At 51.0% G+C, this 17,940-nt stretch overlaps 1 protein-coding gene across 5 annotated transcripts in view; it reads right to left on the reverse strand.

Moving 5' to 3' along the window:
• Positions 1-4,592: 4,592 nt before the first annotated feature.
• The window catches only part of XG (Xg glycoprotein), a 32,660-nt gene continuing 19,312 nt past the window's right edge, over positions 4,593-17,940 (reverse strand). For 4 of the 5 annotated variants that reach the window (XM_024988872.2, XM_024988869.2, XM_024988870.2 and 1 more), the window contains 5 exons: positions 16,575-16,616; positions 15,250-15,294; positions 13,014-13,049; positions 10,657-10,767; positions 4,593-9,498 (listed from right to left, as the gene is read on the reverse strand). In XM_024988872.2, coding sequence (XP_024844640.1) covers positions 9,482-9,498; positions 10,657-10,767; positions 13,014-13,049; positions 15,250-15,294; positions 16,575-16,616 — 251 coding nt within the window. In that variant the 3' untranslated portion in view covers positions 4,593-9,481. The remainder of the gene's footprint in view (positions 9,499-10,656; positions 10,768-13,013; positions 13,050-15,249; positions 15,295-16,574; positions 16,617-17,940) is intronic. The other variant, XM_010822242.4, reaches the window with a different exon arrangement.

Genomic DNA, 17,940 nt, shown 5'->3' on the forward strand with positions numbered 1-17,940 from the left:
CGAGAGAATGAATGAATGAGTTCCCGCGTGCAGGCCTGAGTGAATGAATGGATGAGCTCCCGAGTGCGTCCCTGAGTGAATGAATGAGTGAGTTCCATGTGTGCCCGAGTGAAGGAATGAATGAGTTCCCGCGTGCAGGCCTGAGTGAATGAATAAATGAACTCCCGAGTGCGTGCCTGAGTGAATGAGTTCCTGTGTGCAGACCTGAGTGAATGAATGAGTTCCCCTGTACATGCCTGAGTGAATGAATGAATGAGTTCCTGCGTGCCTGCCTCAGTGAATGAATGGATGAGCTCCCGAGTGCGTCCCTGAGTGAATGAATGAGTGAGTTCCATGTGTGCCCGAGTGAAGGAATGAATGAGTTCCCATGTGCAGGCCTAAGTGAATGAATGAATGAGTTCCCGCGTGCAGGCCTGAGTGAATGAATAAATGAACTCCCGAGTGCGTGCCTGAGTGAATGAGTTCCTGTGTGCAGGCCCGAGTGAATGAATGAATGAGCTCCCGAGTGCGTGCCTGAGTGAATGAGTTCCTGTGTACAGACCTGAGTGAATGAATGAGTTCTCCTGTACATGCCTGAGTGAAGGAATGAATGAGTTCCCGCGTACAGGCCCGAGTGAATCAATGAATGAGCTCCCGCTTGCAGGCCTGAGTGAATGAATGAATGAGCTCCTGTGTGCAGACCTGAGTGAATGAATGAGTCCCCTGTACATGCCTGAGTGAATGAATGAATGAGCACCCGTGTGTGTGCCCGAGTGAATGAATGAATGAGCACCCGTGTGTGTGCCCGAGTGAATGAATGAATGAGTTCCCGTGTGCGTGCCTGAGTGAATGAGTGAATGAGCTCCCTGTGCGTGCCCGAGTGAATGAGTGAATGAGCTCCCGAGTGTGTACCTGAATGAATGAATGAGTTCCTGTGTGCATGCCTGCCTGCCTGAATGAATGAATGAATGCCTGCAAGAATGGGTGAGTCTGTGAATTCGTGAACGAGCGCTGGTCTGCTGGAGTGGGTGAATGAGTGAATTAATAATTCACGGATGCCTGAGTGCATGCATTAACGAAGTAAGCACACAGGAGGGAGGAAGCAGATTGCTTTGGCCCAGAGGGAAAGAGAGGGTTAAAGAAGCCACATTCCGGGCTGGGGAAGGGGTTGCGGGGTGGTTCCTGGCACTTTCTCCTGCCTTGGGGTAGAAAATGAGACCCTTCCAGGCCAAATGCAAACGCAGTCCCGGAGAAGGCAGATTCCTTCCTGCCTCATCCCTGAACCCACCCTTTCATTACTGTTCAGAAAGCATCCTAGGAATTCCACGCTCTACCCAACCCTCGGGAAGTCCAGGAAACACCACGAGGCGGGCTGATAGGTTTGGAGGAAGTAGATATCACCCCCTCCCACCCGCAGGAGCTGGACACCCTAACCTGTGCTGCACTCCAAGTCCTCCTCCCCCAGCTTTTGCTTCTGCGGGTCACAGCATCTTCCAGGGCGTTCTGACAAACAGTCCCAGGTCTCGTTACACCCCTAGCCTCAGGAAACTGCGTGTTGGGGTCTTCCCTCTGGTACCAAGCTTCCCTCCCCCTGGTGGGTTCTGATTGCTGACTTGTGGGCTTGGGATGGCTGGAGCACCCTGTGGCTAGAGAGCGGGGGAAGTAGGTGGGAGCCAGAGAAGCAACTGAGGGAAACTGGAGAAATGTTTGTGTCTGTTCTTTTTTCCAGTTCTCATGTTTATTTCATATTACCTGCGAGTGTACTGAGTGGTTTCAGTCATGTCTGACTGTCTGCAACCCCGTGGACTGTAGCCCGCCAGGCTCCTCTGTCCATGGGATTCTCCAGGCAAGAATACTGGAGTGGGTTGCCATGCCCTCCTCCAGGGGATCTTCCTGACCCAGGGATTGAACCCCCGTTTCCTCCATGGCAGGCAGATTGTTTACCGTCTAAACCACCAGGGAAGCCCAGTGTGTAGAATCAGTCTCAGTTTCACATTTTACCCCACTCTGGATTTCTGCTTTGCAAATATGTTCATCTCTGCCATTTTTCTGGATTCCACATATATGCATCAACATATGATATCTGTCTTTCTGACTTCACTCTGTATAGACCATCTCTGGGTGCACCCACATCTCTGCAAATGGCACAATTTCATTCCTTATTATGGCAGAGGTATTTAGTCCATCCAAAAGGAAATTAACCCTGAATATTCACTGGAAGGACTGATGCTGAAGCTGAAGCTCCAATCCTTTGGCCATCTGATGGGAAGCACTGACTGACTCACTGGATAAGACCCTGATGCTGGGAAAGATTGGGGGCAGGAGGAGAAGGGGACGACAGAGGATGCAATGGTTGGATGGCATCACCGACTCAATGGATATGAGTTTGAGTAAACTCCAGGAGTTGGTGATGGACAGGGAGGCCTGGCGTACTGTGGTTCATGGGGTCTCAAAGAGTCGGGCACGACTGAGCGACTGAACAACAACAGCAAACAGAGCCGAAGGCGGTCAGCCACAGGCCATCCTCCCGGATCTCCGGGCAAAAGCTAGGTCCATTTTTAAACCAAGAGCAGACATCCTACCATGGGCGCAACTGGGTTCCTTTGGGGGTGGGGGCGCTAGCCAGGAAGCCAGGTGACCTGTGGGCGCCGTGAGCCCAAGGCGGTCTCTGCTCTCGGGTGCCTCACAAAGGATGTTTGTCTATTGCAAAACTGAGCCTGCCTTCTCCCAAGACGTTGTTTGGAGAAAATGAGTCTTTGGTTGCTACATCAGATGCAATGTTGTTAGCAAGTTACAGGGCCCTTTGTGAGACATAGTTCAAGCCCACAAGCTAGAAAAGTATGCCAACCGGCTGGATTGCTTGCCACATTTTTGTGACTAAAGCCTTGTGAGGAATCTTGAAAGGCAAGCAAGACAATGAGAACAGATTCTGCAGTATATCTATAAATGCATCCTTCTGTGTGCATCACGATTGCAATAATATATCCACATTTTAGGGCTTCCCCGGTGGGTCAGTAGTAAAGAATCCACCCGCAATGCAGACTCAGGAGACGCAGGTTCAATCCCTGGGTCGGGAAGATGCCCTGGAGGAGGGCATGGCAACGCTCCAGTCTTCTTGCCTGGAGAATCCCATGGACAGAGGAGCCTGGCAGGGTTACAGTCCATGGGGTCGCAGAGATTCAGACTTGACTGAGCGACTTTCACTTCACTGCTGTTTGCCACTCATGGTTCTAGAAGTTACAGATACATCCATGTTTTTCCAAATGTATATTCTAGTCGGGGAGGTGGGGAGAAGCCAGGCAATAAACAATTGAAAGTCACACTTTATACGGTGTTGGAAGTGGATATGGGAGACAGAGAGAGAGAACAAAAGTCTGAGCAGAGGAGGTGGGCAAGAAAGTGCCCTTGGCTATGATTGCAATGGTCTCATCTCTAATTAATGCCCCTCTGGTTTATAGCCAAAGGTGAGAGAGCCAGCTGGTGCCCCCAGCCCTCCACTCCAGTGGCAAAATGTTCTCTGCTTGTCAGTCCAACTTGTTCAGTCACTCAGTCGTGTACGTCTCTTTGAGACCCTACAGACTGCGGCCTGCCAGGCCTCCCTGTCCATCTCCAACTCCCGGAGTTTGCTCAAACTCATGTCCATCGAGTCGGTGATGCCATCCAACCATCTCATCCTCTGTCGTCCCCTTCTCCTCCCGCCTTCAATCTTTCCCAGCATCAGGGTCTTATCCAATGAGTCAGCTCTTCCCATCAGGTGGCCAAAGGATTGGAACTTCAGCTTCAACATCAGTTCTTCCAATGAACATCCAGGACTGATCTCCTTTAGGATGGACTGGTTGGATCTCCTTGCAGTCCAAGGGACTCTCAAGAGTCTTCTCCAACACCACGGTTCAAAAGCATCACATCCAAGCACTGCTTTTATTTTCGGCTGAGGGGAGTTTGGGGCATCTGTCCAACCATGGACCATTTATGGAGCCCCAGCTATTTGTGGACAGGCAGCTATCTTTGCCGCACACCTGTTCTAGAAGGGCGGGGAGGGAGGTGGCCAGGATAAAGGAGAGACGGCTGCAAAGCGCAGATGTGCTCACAGCTCTGCTGGATTCCGGGGAACGCGCTGCGTTTATATTTGGAACTCCTGGGGACAAGCCTCCGTTAGGAAGGCGGGGCTTGGGTGGACGCCAACCCACACCCACTGAAGCCTGTCAACACCCAGGCCCAGAATAGTACGCGATATGAAATCAGACAAGCTAATTCTACCATTCCCTCTGGAGTCTGACCTGCAAATAAGCACTCACGGGAGGGGACTGGCTCTTGGACACCTTGATCCTTTTTTCACTTTTTGCTGCATCTTCTGTGCTAGGAAATCTCGGGAGACTTTTCACCAGTGAGAGTGGGCTTCTTGTGGCTCAGACAGAACTTGCGTTTGAGCACATTGTGACTCCAAGAAAAGCAAAAGGGTTGCCCAGTGCTTAGCGATCTCTAATGGAGAGGACGCAGGTTCGATCCCTGGTCAGGGAACTAAGACGCTACATGCCGTGGAACAACCAGACGGCCCGAGTGCCACAGCTAGAGAAAGGCTGAGCACTGCAACAAAGACTCACAGCAGCCAAAAGTTGAAAAAATATATATTTTTTAATTTCAAAGAAATAAAGCAGAAAAGGCACTGAATTACCCCACCAAGATTAACGCTTATTCTAAAACCACATGGCAGGTGGTGACTGTTTCCAGATGTATGGGTCTTCCCAGGTGGCTCCGCGGTAAAGAATTTGCCTGCAATGTAGGAGACTCAGGAGACACAGGTTTCGATCCCTGGGTCGGGATGATCCCCTGGAGGAGGAAACAGCAACCCACTCCAGTATTCTTGCCTGGAGAATCTCATGGACAGAGGAACCTGGCGGGCTACAGTCCATGGGGTCTCAAAGAGTCGAACACGACTGAATGGCTAATACTTTCACTTTCAAAGGAGTTTTTATAAGAAGCCAGACGGTTAATGCTGTTTGCAGTGAAATGGATGGGCCTAGAGTGTGTCATGCTGAGTGACGTGAGTCAGACAGAGAAGGAGAAATAGCATATGACATCCCTTACACGTGGAATCTGAAAAGATATGATACAAATGAACTTACTTAGAAAACAGAAACAGACTCAGAGACTTAGAGAGTGAACTTATGGTTGAGGCGTGGTAAGGATGGGGAAAGGGATAGTCAGGGAGTTTGGGGTGGACATGGACACACTGCTGTATTTAACATGGAGAACCAGCAAGGACCTGCTGGACAGCACAGGGAACTCTGCTCAATTTCATGTGGCAGCCTGGATGGAAGGGGAGTTTGGGGAGAATGGATACATGTATATGTATATAGTTGAGTCTCTTTGCTGTCCGCCTGAAACTATCACAACATTGTTTGTTAATTAGCTATACTCTAATACAAAAGTTTTTTTTAAAAAATAATGAAGCTAATGTTTTTTTTGGAGGGGGGGATAAAAGAAGCTAGAGGGTACAAAGAAACAGAGAATTAAACAACAAAATGTTAAGAAACATTTGCTGAAAGTAAAGATAATTCTGCTACACATGGTGGCTCCTTCAATGTGAAATACCAAAGATGCTGGAAATCTTGAACGTGGATCACAAGAAATTTAAAGGAAATTGACTTCTGAGCACAGATAAAGGAGTCCTCCAAACCTACGCAAGAAACAGCCACCAAATCTACACTAAATTACCCGAAGGAAGATAAAAGAACAGATGCACGCACATATCCTCTGAAACAGTCCTCAAAATGAACAAGACCCGCGGCAGTCAGAAGAAAACACAATTTGGAAGTGAGATTCTATCACGTCAGCAGAAACATATGGTCACTAAGACAGCTGCTCTGTCCCAGATATATACGTGTGTATACAATGTGCTGTCACAGAATATTCAATGTCTAGTTAATTTTCCGTGGAAAGAAAGAGGAAAGTCTCGCCAGAGCCACTGTATGGATCAACTGTGCTCGTGGCATGCCACACGCCTACAGAATCCAAGCAAAAATACTCACAGAAAAATTCACAAAGAATTCTTCCCCCCAGCTTTACTGAGACATAATGTACACGTAGCATTGTAGAAGGTTAAGGTGTACATTGGGACGATGATACATTTCAGGGGGACGAGGATACATTTCAGTGGGATGATGATACATTTCAGTGGGATGACCATCGCAGCTATGCTTCAGTGGGATGACCATCGCAGCTATGCTTCAGTGGGATGACCGTGGCGGCTACTTTTCAGTGGGATGATCACGGTAGCCTTGTCTGACGCCTCCACCGTGTGACATAATTCTTTCTTTCTGAGGTGAGACTATTTAAAATCTTTCAAAATATAGGATACAGTTCCTTGGTGGCTCCAGGGGTAAAGAATCCGCCTGCCCATGCAGGAGACTGCAGTTCAAATCCCTGGGTTGGGAAGATCCCCTGGAGAAGGAGATGGCAGCCCACTCCAGTGTTCTTGCCTGGAAATTTCAATGGACTGGGGCCCCTGGAGGGCTACAACCCATGGGGCTGCAAAGAGCTGCACACAACTTAGCGGCTGAACAACCACAGCCTCACCACTGTTTTGGAAGACAGATGCCAGAAGTCAGTTTCCTTGAAACTTCTTGTGATCCACGTTCAAGATTTCCAAAACACTCGTTTTTCAGATGAGATGACGGACACCCAGAGAGGTTGCCCAACTTGCCTAGCGTCACACAGCTTGACCTGGAGAAGCCAGACTGTGATCTCACGCTTTGGGCCTGAGTCCAGAGTTTAATCATGCCTGGCTTCCCGTACCACCTGTACAGACAAGCTAGATGCATTCCTCATTCTCGCGTTTAAATTAGAAAAAAAAATCCCTCACCACTATGTACCCCAAATATATTCATCTCTGTATGACTTTTTAAGGATGCCTTTAACAGAATCCCACAAACTGGGCAGATGAAATAAGAAATATGTATCTTCTCCCAGTTTCAGAGTCTGGAAGTCCAAGTCCAAGCGGTGGGCAGGCGGGCCTGCCCTCTGAAGGTTATACGGGGCTCTGTCCCGGCTTGCGATAGCTCTTTGCCTTGTGGCTGGGCCACTCCAAGCCACTCAGGTTCCTTTCCTGGTGTCTCTCTGTGTGTCTCTGAATTTCCCCTCTTATACAGACACAGCTCATATTGCCTCAGAAGCCATCCTCCTGTTCTGACTCATCGTCTTAACTGATCACAACTGTCCCCGATCTTTTGACACATAAGGTTCCACTCTGAGATGCCAAGGGTCAGGACATCAGTGCATGAATTTTGATACCTGTGTGTGTGTGTGTGTATGAGAGAGAGAGAGACTTGCTTTCCCCTGCATTAGGAGCTGGAGGCGGGTCAGCAGCCCTTGCATACAGTGGTTTATCCTTGGAGAAACGGTGTTCTCTTCTCTCTTCTGTTTCACTGTAGCTGGTTTACAATGCTGTGTTCGTTTCCGGTGTCGTCTTCCCTGGTGGCTCAGTTGGTAAACAATCAAATGCCAATGCAGGAGACCCAGGTTCCATCACTGATCAGGAAGATCCCCCGGAGGAGGGCGTGGCAACCCACTCCAGTATTCTTGCCTGGGGAATCCCATGGACAGAGGAGTGTGGTGGGCTCCGGTCCCTGAGGTCACAAAGAGCCCGATATGACTGACCGACTGACACATAAGGCAATTTCAGTTATTCATGGAGATATACATATATTCTTTTCCAGTATCATTTATTACCACATTTTGAGTAGAGTTCCCTGTGCTATCAAGTAAGACCTTGCTGTTTATCTATTCTACATATGGTATCGCGTATCTCTTCATCCCAAACTCCTAATTTATGCCTCCACGCTCTCCCCTTTGGTGACCAGGAGTTCGTTTTGTATGTCCATGAGTCTATCCCTGTTTTGTAAATAAGTTCATTTGTATCCGTTTTCTTAGATTCCACACGTCAGCGATATCATAGGGTATTTTGTGTTCTGCAGACTTACTTCACTTGCGGCAATACTCTCCAGGCCCACCCATGTTGCTGCAAATACCATGGGTTCATTCTTGTTCACGGCCGAGTAATATTCCATCTGTACACATGTACCACATCGTCTTAAGCCATTCCTCCATCGATGGGCTCTTAGGCGTCCCATGCCTTGGCTACTGGAGATAGTGCTGCAGTGAACACCGGGGTGCAGGTATCTAAGGGGGAGCACCCACACATGAATATCTAGGATTTCCGTGCATCATCTTTCTGCGTTCCAGACTCTAATGACCATCTTCCTCTCTGGTTCCGATACTCAAACCCTAAACGTTCTATCAGCGTTGATCTCAGTCCATCAGACTACACTAGTCTGCCCAAACTACCCATTCTCTCCTCTCCCCTAAAGAATGACTGAAACCCAAGCAAGCAGCTGGTCTACTTTTTAGATGCTGAGGGTAGACAGTTAGTCCAGGACAAAGAAAAGTATACACCAAGCAAAGCGCTGACATTGTGTTAAGAACTGGTACCCACAGAGGATCCAAGGCCAAAAATAATACAAAAAGGTCTCGACATTTCAAAATCTCTATCCCACGTTCTGAAAAAAAAAAAAAGTAGAAACCATACAATTTCATGGCAAAAAAAAACCACAAAAAAAAACACCCCAAGATCTCTCCCCAAGAAGGTTTCCACATCATGGGCCTTGCACTTAAATTTCCAGAAATCCAGCCTCATCCTCTGCAGGTGATAATACTTTGGTGAGCTGAGATAAAGTTAAATGCTGCCCCTAGGGTAGAAACACATTCATTCCTGATTCACAGGCGGTGGTGAACTGGTCCGGATTCCTGACGTTAACTAAAGGTGCTGAGTTTCCCCTGATGGCTCAAATGGTAAAGCATATGCCTGCAAAGCGGGAGACCCAGGCTGGATCCCTGGGTCAGGAAAGATCCCCTGGAGGAGGGCATGGTAACCTACTCCAGGATTCTCACCCGGAGAATCCCCATGGACAGAGCAGCCTGGTGGGCTACACTCCAGGGGGTCGCAAAGAGTCAGTTGCCACTGAGTGACTAACACTTTCACTTTTGCAAGGAAGCTGTAGCATGAGCTAAGCTTGTCTCCCCAGCTTGCTAGAAACCCAAGCAGCATCCATCCTTTGGAAGTCCTCCACGGCAGCCCCACCCGAGACCCCCAGCTATTCTCCTGGCTCCTGTGTTCTCTGACCATGTCAGTGGCCCGTGGTCTCAGCAGGACATACTCTAGAGCTCAGACCAGAGTCGGAACCTCTCAGCCCGCATGGCTGATGGAACCCACAGATCAAGCAATCTCTTTACAATCCAAGATCCAGCTGTCCACCTCGTTCCCATGGGTGTATCTGAGGAATTAGGAACCCCCTTCTTTGTGGGGCAGCACGTCTATTGCAAACAGAAGAGAAGACCCTCCAGGGCAGCGAGTGAAGCCAAGAATGAAAAGGAACGTTCCACAGAATCGACAGGGTTGTCATCTGAAGAGAGGTTTTCTCAGAGTGGTGGGTGGATTTTGAAGACCTCAGATGGTCCGTGGTTCTGCAAGGAAACATTGAAAGCAAGACGTCATACTTATAAAAAAAAAAAAAACAACAAACCATACACACACTTCAGTGGACTGATCTTCAAGCACTGTTAATTTTTTTCACTGTACAGGCGGCAGAGGATGAGATGGTTGGATGGCATCACTGACTCAATGGACATGAGTCTCAGTAAACTCTGGGAGTTGGTGATGGACAGGGAAGCCTGGCATGCTGCAGCCCACGGGGTCGCAAAGAGTCAGACACAACTGAGTGACTCAACAACAACATCTGTGATGAGGCATGTGGTCCAGAATGTAAGTGGTTTTATTTTTTTCAGAAACTCTTGCTTCCCCCCTCCCAAACTTTCAGGCTGGGGTGTTGTATAGACCAAGGCGCTTCCTGGCCAGGGTGTAAGTCAAAACCACCCAACCACCAGCAGAGGGAGGCAGAGGGCAGCTACTGAGATGTTGAAGTTTCCCAAATCCAGAACAAAAACACGATTGGTATAGACTTCTGTTTCATAGCTTCCCTCAGGGGCAGTGGAAACCTCACTCTGGCAAAACCCAGATAGATCCCGACATGAGTGGTCTCAGGACCAAAGCTTGAGAGAATCTAGATTAACGTCTGAGCTGTTGCTTCTTCTGCAAGAAAGCGTCTCTGCCCCAGCCACCTCTTTAGCGACGTCTCTAGGAATTTCCTGGATCAGCAGCCAGGATCTCTGCTCCCAAGGGCAGCTCCCTGCGCTTGTAATTCTGCAAACCCAGGAGCTTGGACCCAAAGTTGAAGCAGAAGCCCTACCTCGCCCCCCACCACCCCCTGCATAAACTCGTTTCCCTGGAGGTCGTGTGTGTGTGCGGGGTCGTTCAGTAACGTCTGACTCTTTGCGACCCCGTGGACTGCAGCCCAGCAGGCTCCTCTGTCCATGAGGTTTTCCAGGCAAGGAGACTGGAGTGGGTTCCCGTTTAGCTGGTTCTTTTTAATCCCCTCCCCTCCGTCTAACCGCTGCCCTCTACCATCTCCCCACTGGGAACGACTAACTTGTTGTCTGTATCTGTGAGTCTGCCTCTTTTTCATTCATTCACGTATCTATATATCTTTTTAAAATCGGGCTTTACCAGTTAAGGCAGACACAATTGGGGGCGGGGGCGGGGGCGGGGGCGGGGGGAGGACTTGCCGTTTGTCCTGAGAGAGTTTCTCCTCTGGTTATAGTACCTGACCGCCAGCCCGATCAGCGTCACCACCACCATGGAGACGATGGGAGATACAATTTTCGCTATCATGTTGCCTGTGGGAATGCAAGGGAACAAGACGGTCTCAGGAAAAACAGCGCCAGCGTGTATTCCCAGCAACTCCCCACTCACCTCCGCCCCTGGCCCTCCGCGCCCTCCTATTCACGGGAAAAAGATGGAATTCATCGAAGAAGCCCAAGGGAGGCATCCTGCTTTATGTAAGGGGCACTTACTAACCACATCTGATCAGTCTGGGGCATCCAACGGTTTTGTACAGAAAATATATATATATTTAATTTAATGGGTGTGTTTGGATGAATTTGTATCTTTGGGGACAGAAAAGCTTGACTCATGTTCTTCAGTCGCTCAGTCATATCCGACTCTGTGTGACCATGGACCGCAGCATGCAAGGCCTCCCTGTCCATCACCATCTCCCAGAGTTTGCTCAGACTCATGTCCATTGAGTGGGTGATGCCACCCAACCATCTCATCCTGTGTCGTCCCGTTCTCCTCCTGCCTTCCATCTTTCCCAGCATCAGGGTCTTTTCCAGTGAGTCAGCTCTTCGCATCAAGTGGCCAAAGTATTGGAGTTTCAGCTTCAACATCAGTCTTTCCAATGAATATTCAGGACTGATTTCCTTTAGGATGGACTGGTTGGGTCTCCTTACAGTCCAGGGAAATGCGTGTAGAAAGTTCAGAGCAGCCCAGGGGTCACCCGGTCAGTTACCCCTGTAGCCCCCACATCCGTTCCATTCCATACTCTGGCCCCACAGATAATACAGTTCCTGGGGCTCCGTTCAGTCAAAGCTAGCACAACACCTCTGTCTCCTGTCCTGCCCGACGCCCACACATCCGTAGACTGTACCTTGGAGATGTCCCATCCAGGAGCAGTCATTCTGTCTTCCAGCCCACCCCAATCTTGGGTGAGTCCTCTGTCCTGGCGAAAGTGAAAAAGTCTTAGCCGCTTCATTTGTGTCCAACTCTCTGTGACTCCACGGACTGTAGCCCCACCAGGCTTCCTCTGTCCATGGGATTCTCCAGGCCAGAATACTGGAGTGGGTAGCCTTTCCCTTCTCCAACGGATCTTCCCAACAATGGAATCAAACCAGGGTCTCCTGCATTGCAGACAGATTCTTTACCAGCTAAGCCACCAGGGAAGACTGAGAATACCGGAGTGGGTAGCCCTTCCATTCTCCAGGGAATCTTCCCAACTCAGGAATCGAACTCTGGTCTCCTGTATTGCAGGCGGATTCTTTACCAACTGAGCTATCAGGGAAGCCCCCTGTCTTGCCACGGACTCCATGAATCTGTGTGTCAGACCTGAATCTTGTCTGGGGAGCACCTCTCCTCCCCTACCTCCAGTCCACGAGAAGGAAAGCATCCGTGGCCTTCACAAACGTCCCGTAAACACCCAGGCCCCCGGGGAAACGGCAATACGTCCTGCAAACGGCAATACCATGGCCCCGCCCGGGTCCTGGGCCTGATGGGTTAGAAAGACAGCTCTGTCCCTTCTTTCTCCCCCAAAGCCTTGGGGTCGGCCGTGCGGCTCCAGCATCGCCCTGCACTCATGTCAGCCTCCAGATCCCCAAGAGGCTGGCCTCCGCCGTCCCAGCGACACACGGCATACCCTCGCTGGCCGGACCCCAGGCCTGCCCCGCGGACCCGTGATGGGGCGGGCGGGGCCCCGCTGGGGGCTTCTCAGGGAGTGAAGGCCGTGTTTGCTCTGCTGCTCTCCTTTGAGGCTTGAGGTCAGCTGTGGTCAACGAAATGGGCACCGGCGGTGGGCAGCAGGAGCTCCAAGCACAGCAGCCGCCCTCGCAGAGCCTCAGGCGTCTTTCAGCTCCGAGTTGGTCCCCAGAGCATCAGGCATCTGTCAGCTCCAAGTCGGTCGCCAGAGCCCCAGACATCTTCCAGCTCCAAGTTGGTCCCCACAGCTCCAGGCATCTTTCAGCTCTGAGTCGGTCCCCAGAGCATCAGGCATCTTGCAGCTCCGAGTCGGTCCCCACAGCTCCAGGCATCTTTCAGCTCTGAGTCGGTCCCCAGAGCATCAGGCATCTTGCAGCTCCGAGTCAGTCCCCAGAGCATCAGGCATCTTGCAGCTCCGAGTCAGTCCCCACGTCTCCTTCTCTGACCCCCGTGGGACAGACCCCGCCTGGAAGGAGCTTCTGCACGCCCACACACAGAGAGAAGGTGGTCCCTGAAAGCCCTCCGTGGAAACAATACCTCGCCTGCCCGGGCCCCTCTGCAGCCACATGGGGAGCCCGCCCCTCAGAAGGCCGGGAGCCCCGCCCCTGGGCCGTACCTTGCTGGTTGCCTGCTGTGGAGTGGCCGGCTCCACCTGGAAGGGGACAAGCGCACAGTCACATGGTATTCGGAAGAGCTGGTCACGGGCTGCCTACTGCTGGGAGGCGGGCATTACACGTCCAAGCAGGGGAGGGGACGGGGGTGAGGCTGTCACCTCAGGGTGTAGGGATACACACAAAGGCGTACACAAGAAGCATGCACACACACCCATATACACACACGCGCACATACACACCCACACCCACACCCATATACACATATGCACACACACCCATATACACACATGCACACACACACCCATATACACACACGCGCACACACACCCATATACACACATGCACACACACACACCCATATACACACATGCACACACACACACCCATATACACACATGCACACACACACACCCATATACACATACGCGCACACACACTCATATACACACACGCACACACACACACCCATATACACACACGCGCACACACACCCATATACACACATGCACACACACGCACACACCCACCCCTATATACACACACGCGCACCCACACACCCACCCCCATATACACACACGTGCACACACACACACACACCCATATACACACACACGCACACACACACCCATATACACACACGCACACACACACACCCATATACACACACGCGCACACACACCGATATACACACATGCACACACACCCACACACCCACCCCCATATACACACACGCGCACACACACACACACCCCCATATACACACATGCACACACACACACACCCATATACACACACACGCACACACACACACCCATATACACACACGCGCACACACACACACCCATATACACACACGCGCACACACACACACCCATATACACACACGCGCACACACACACCCATATACACACACGCACACACACCCACCCCCATATACACACACGCGCACACACAGATATACACACATGCACACACACCCGCACACCCACCCCCATATACACACACGTGCACACACACACACACCCATATACACACATGTGCGCACACATATCACACACACACAATACACACCCATATACACATATGCGCACAAACACCCCCCCCACACACAATATCCCCCACACACAACACACACCCATATACACGTGTGCACAAACATCCCCACACATACACCCATATACACACATGCACACACACACAACATCCCACACACACAACACACACCCATATACATGTGTGTTCATACATGCAATACACATACATCCCATACACACACACAACGCATTGACACACCCATATGCACGAATGTACATACATGCAACACCACACACAACACACACCCATATACACACATGCACACATATCCCACATACAACACACACTTATACACACATGCACACACCACACCCATATACACACATGTACATACACTCAACACACACAACACCCCACAACACACATCCATACACATACACACAGCCCACACACATGAACATACATGCAACCCCCCACACATACATGCACACACACAAAACACACCACCACACATGCAACAACCCACATACATACAGACACGCACATACAACACACGGACACACCCATATGCATACATGCACATCTGCGTATACACATATGCACACATGTACAACACAAGCACACGTCCACACACACACATCGGCACAGCCGTGTGTGCACACAGGCAGGCGTGCACACTAGCATCACAGGCACTGTGCCTGTGTGGACATGACCGTGGACACACACGTGCATATCTCCACATGTGTGTGCGCAGTACACGCCCGCACATGTACACATGAAGACACAAGAGCTGCACATATTTCCACATGCACACATCCGCCCTGACCCGCACACCCACAGCACACACACAGGCACGTGTGTCTGAAATTCATACTCACACATGCACAGACACACAGCATGAAGGCACATGTGAACGTATGTCCACATGCATAAAAGCAAGCGCCCTCCCAGCCACACGCACACACATGCATGTGCAGGGACACACACATGCCACACGCGTGTGCACAGGCAGTAACATGTGTGAGCGAGCCTTCATTTCTTGGACGGATTGCGACCCGCGTCCCATGCAAACCCCTCCCCAGCTTCGGTGCGCAGTGAGGACGCCGATCAGAAACCCAGGCGGTCAGGCAGCGCCCACGCGGGGGTTAGCTCCTCAGCAGGAGAGCTTCTCCTGCTTTGGCTTTTATGAAAGACCTCCTTTACCATAATTAATGCCAGGGAAGCGGAGTCTGTTGCGCCCTCCTTGCCCTGCAGGAAAGAAAGGCCACGTGAAGAGGAAGGTAAGGCCCAGAAATGCCGGAGACATCCCCAAAGGAAGTTTCAAGAAAGACAGGACCCTGAAGCAGAGGCTGTGACATCCGGGCAAAAGCCCCACCCGGATTGTCCCCGAGCCAGAGGAAGAGACAAGCGTACCCCGGGACATTCGCTGGCTGCACCGAGTCGGGCTGAGCTCACCTTGCAAGTTCAGCAGGTCTGCTAATGCCAGGGGCACGCTGACCCCCAGCTGCGAGAGAGGGGGCTTGCCTGAGCTCAAAACCCCACTTCCTGGTGCTGCCAGGGAAAAGTCCAGTCCCCAAGGCCAAGAAGCATGCCCCAAGGGCAGTAAACAGCCATCTCAGTGACTGAGCAATAAAAGGACCTTTCTCCACACCTTCTTATGTCCAGAGGGCAATTTTTTTTTTCCGGTTTTTAGCTGCATGCAGGATATGCAGGATGTTAATTCCCTGACCAGGCACCAATCTCAGGTCCTGCCAGTGAGAGCCCACCGCCCTAATGACTGGACCACCAGGGACGTCCCCAGGGAGTAATTTTTAAAAAGCGATTCCCTGGGTGCTCAACATGGTAAAGAATCCGCCTGCAATGCAGGAGCCAGGTTCGATCCCTGGGTCAGAAAGATTCCCCTGGAGGAGGGCATGGCAACCGACTGCAGTATTCTTGCCTGGAGAATCCCACGGACAGAGGAGCCTGGAGGGCTACAGTCCACGGGGCAGCAAAGAGTTAGAGACGACTTAGCGACTAAACAGCACCAACATCTACATTGACAAAGTATCACGTGACTACTTTGTACAATGTTTCATGTGGATTCTATCTCAGTTTAGAAACATGGATCCAGTGCCTTTTGCTTTTCGGGCTCAATTAGCTCCCAAGTTCACTTTACAGCACCAGAGACCCTCTGGAGACTTCTAGATCCACCCCTCGCTTTGAGAAAAGCTCGGTATAGACAAGAATGGATTTATCCCAGGGTAAATTCCTTTCTTTCTTGGCATGATGTACTATCTACATAAAGAATCCGCAATTCCTGGGCTGTTCTCTGCTAAGGAGCTTGTTGCCCGGGGCTCTGTGTCTTGTTTCCTGGACAGAGGGTTGTGGGGTCAGCCCCTGGAACCTGGATGAAACCAAGCTGATGGTCAGCAGTGAAGCAGCCCACACCCAAGACCCAGGAGGAAGCTCTAATGGGAGCCCCGGCAAAGCCCACCCAGCCCCGCCAGCCCCACGGGCCCCAGCGCTGCATGAAGCGAGCCTGTTACCGTAGCCGTCGTGCCCCGGCTGGAACCCGCCACCGCCGCCTCCTGCAGGAGAGAAGAGGGATGTGACAGCCATTCGCAGCGTGGACCTTGGGGTCCAGCAGGCATCCGCCTGGCTGGCACCAAAGCCAGACCCAATAGTCACCCCCAAAAGAGTGCTTGTTGTCCAGTGGCTCAGTCTTGTCCGACTCTTTCGACCCCATGGACCGCAGCACGCCAGGCCTCCCTGTCCATCACCAACTCCTGGAGCTTGCTCAAAGTCATGTCCATCGAGTCGGTGATGCCACCCACCCCTCTCATCCCCTGTGGCCCCCTTCTCCTCCTGCCCTCAATCTCTCCCAGCATCAGGGTCTTGTCCAGTGAGTCGTCTGGAGCCCTATATAGTGGAAAACCTCAGGACCTTCCAGAAAATGCTCTAAGGAGTCCCTCCCCCGGAGGCATGGCTTCTGGATGGAAAAACTCATGCCACAGACAGCCCTTCAGAAAGCTGTGTGTTTTCAGAGATTACTCATGCCCCCCCACCTATGCCGATCTAGGGCTTCAAGGTAACACAGGCTTACCCCCACCTCAAGGGACGCAGTTCTATCATGCTAGAAGTCAACTGCATCACATTAAACATACATTTTTTGGGGGGAAGATACACAGAGACACTTCTGCAAAGGCTGGTATAGACACAACATCTGTGTAAAGATAGGTGTGTGTGCGTGACAGGCACTCATTCGTGTCCGACTCTCTGTGACCCCGTGGACTACAGCCTGGTAGGCTCCTCAGTCCGTGGGATTCTCCAGGCAAGAATCCTGCAGTGGGTTGTCATGTCCTCGTCCAGGGGATCTTCCCGACCCAGGGATGGAACTCAGGTCTACTGCACTGCAGGCGGATTCTCTACTCCTGAGCCCCCTGGGAAGCCCAAAGATAGCAACTTAGGACTATAGCTGGATGTAGATAAAGAACAGATATGGATGCAGGTAGAGGAGTAGACAGATATAGATACTGAAATAGAGAAAGATACAGATACAGATGCTGGTATAGCTATAGACAGATATCGATATACAAATAGGTACAGATATAGATATATAGGTGGGCTTCCTTGATAGCTCAATTGGTAAAGGATCCGCCTGCAATGTAGGAGACCCCGGTTTGATTCTTGGTTCAGGAAGATCTGCTAGAGAAGGGATAGGCTACCCACTCCAGTATTCTTGGGCTTCCCTGGTGGCTCAGCTGGTGAAGAATGTGCCTGAAATGCGGGAGACCTGGGATCGATCCCTGGGTTAGGAAGATCCCCTGGAGGAGGGCATGGCAACGCATTTCAGTATTTTTTCCTGGACAAGAATGCTTGCCTGGGATACTCTGTCCAGCATCAAATGGACAG

The sequence above is a fragment of the Bos taurus genome, chromosome X (genome assembly GCF_002263795.3).
Source record: "Bos taurus isolate L1 Dominette 01449 registration number 42190680 breed Hereford chromosome X, ARS-UCD2.0, whole genome shotgun sequence".
Classification (NCBI taxonomy): domain Eukaryota; kingdom Metazoa; phylum Chordata; class Mammalia; order Artiodactyla; family Bovidae; genus Bos; species Bos taurus.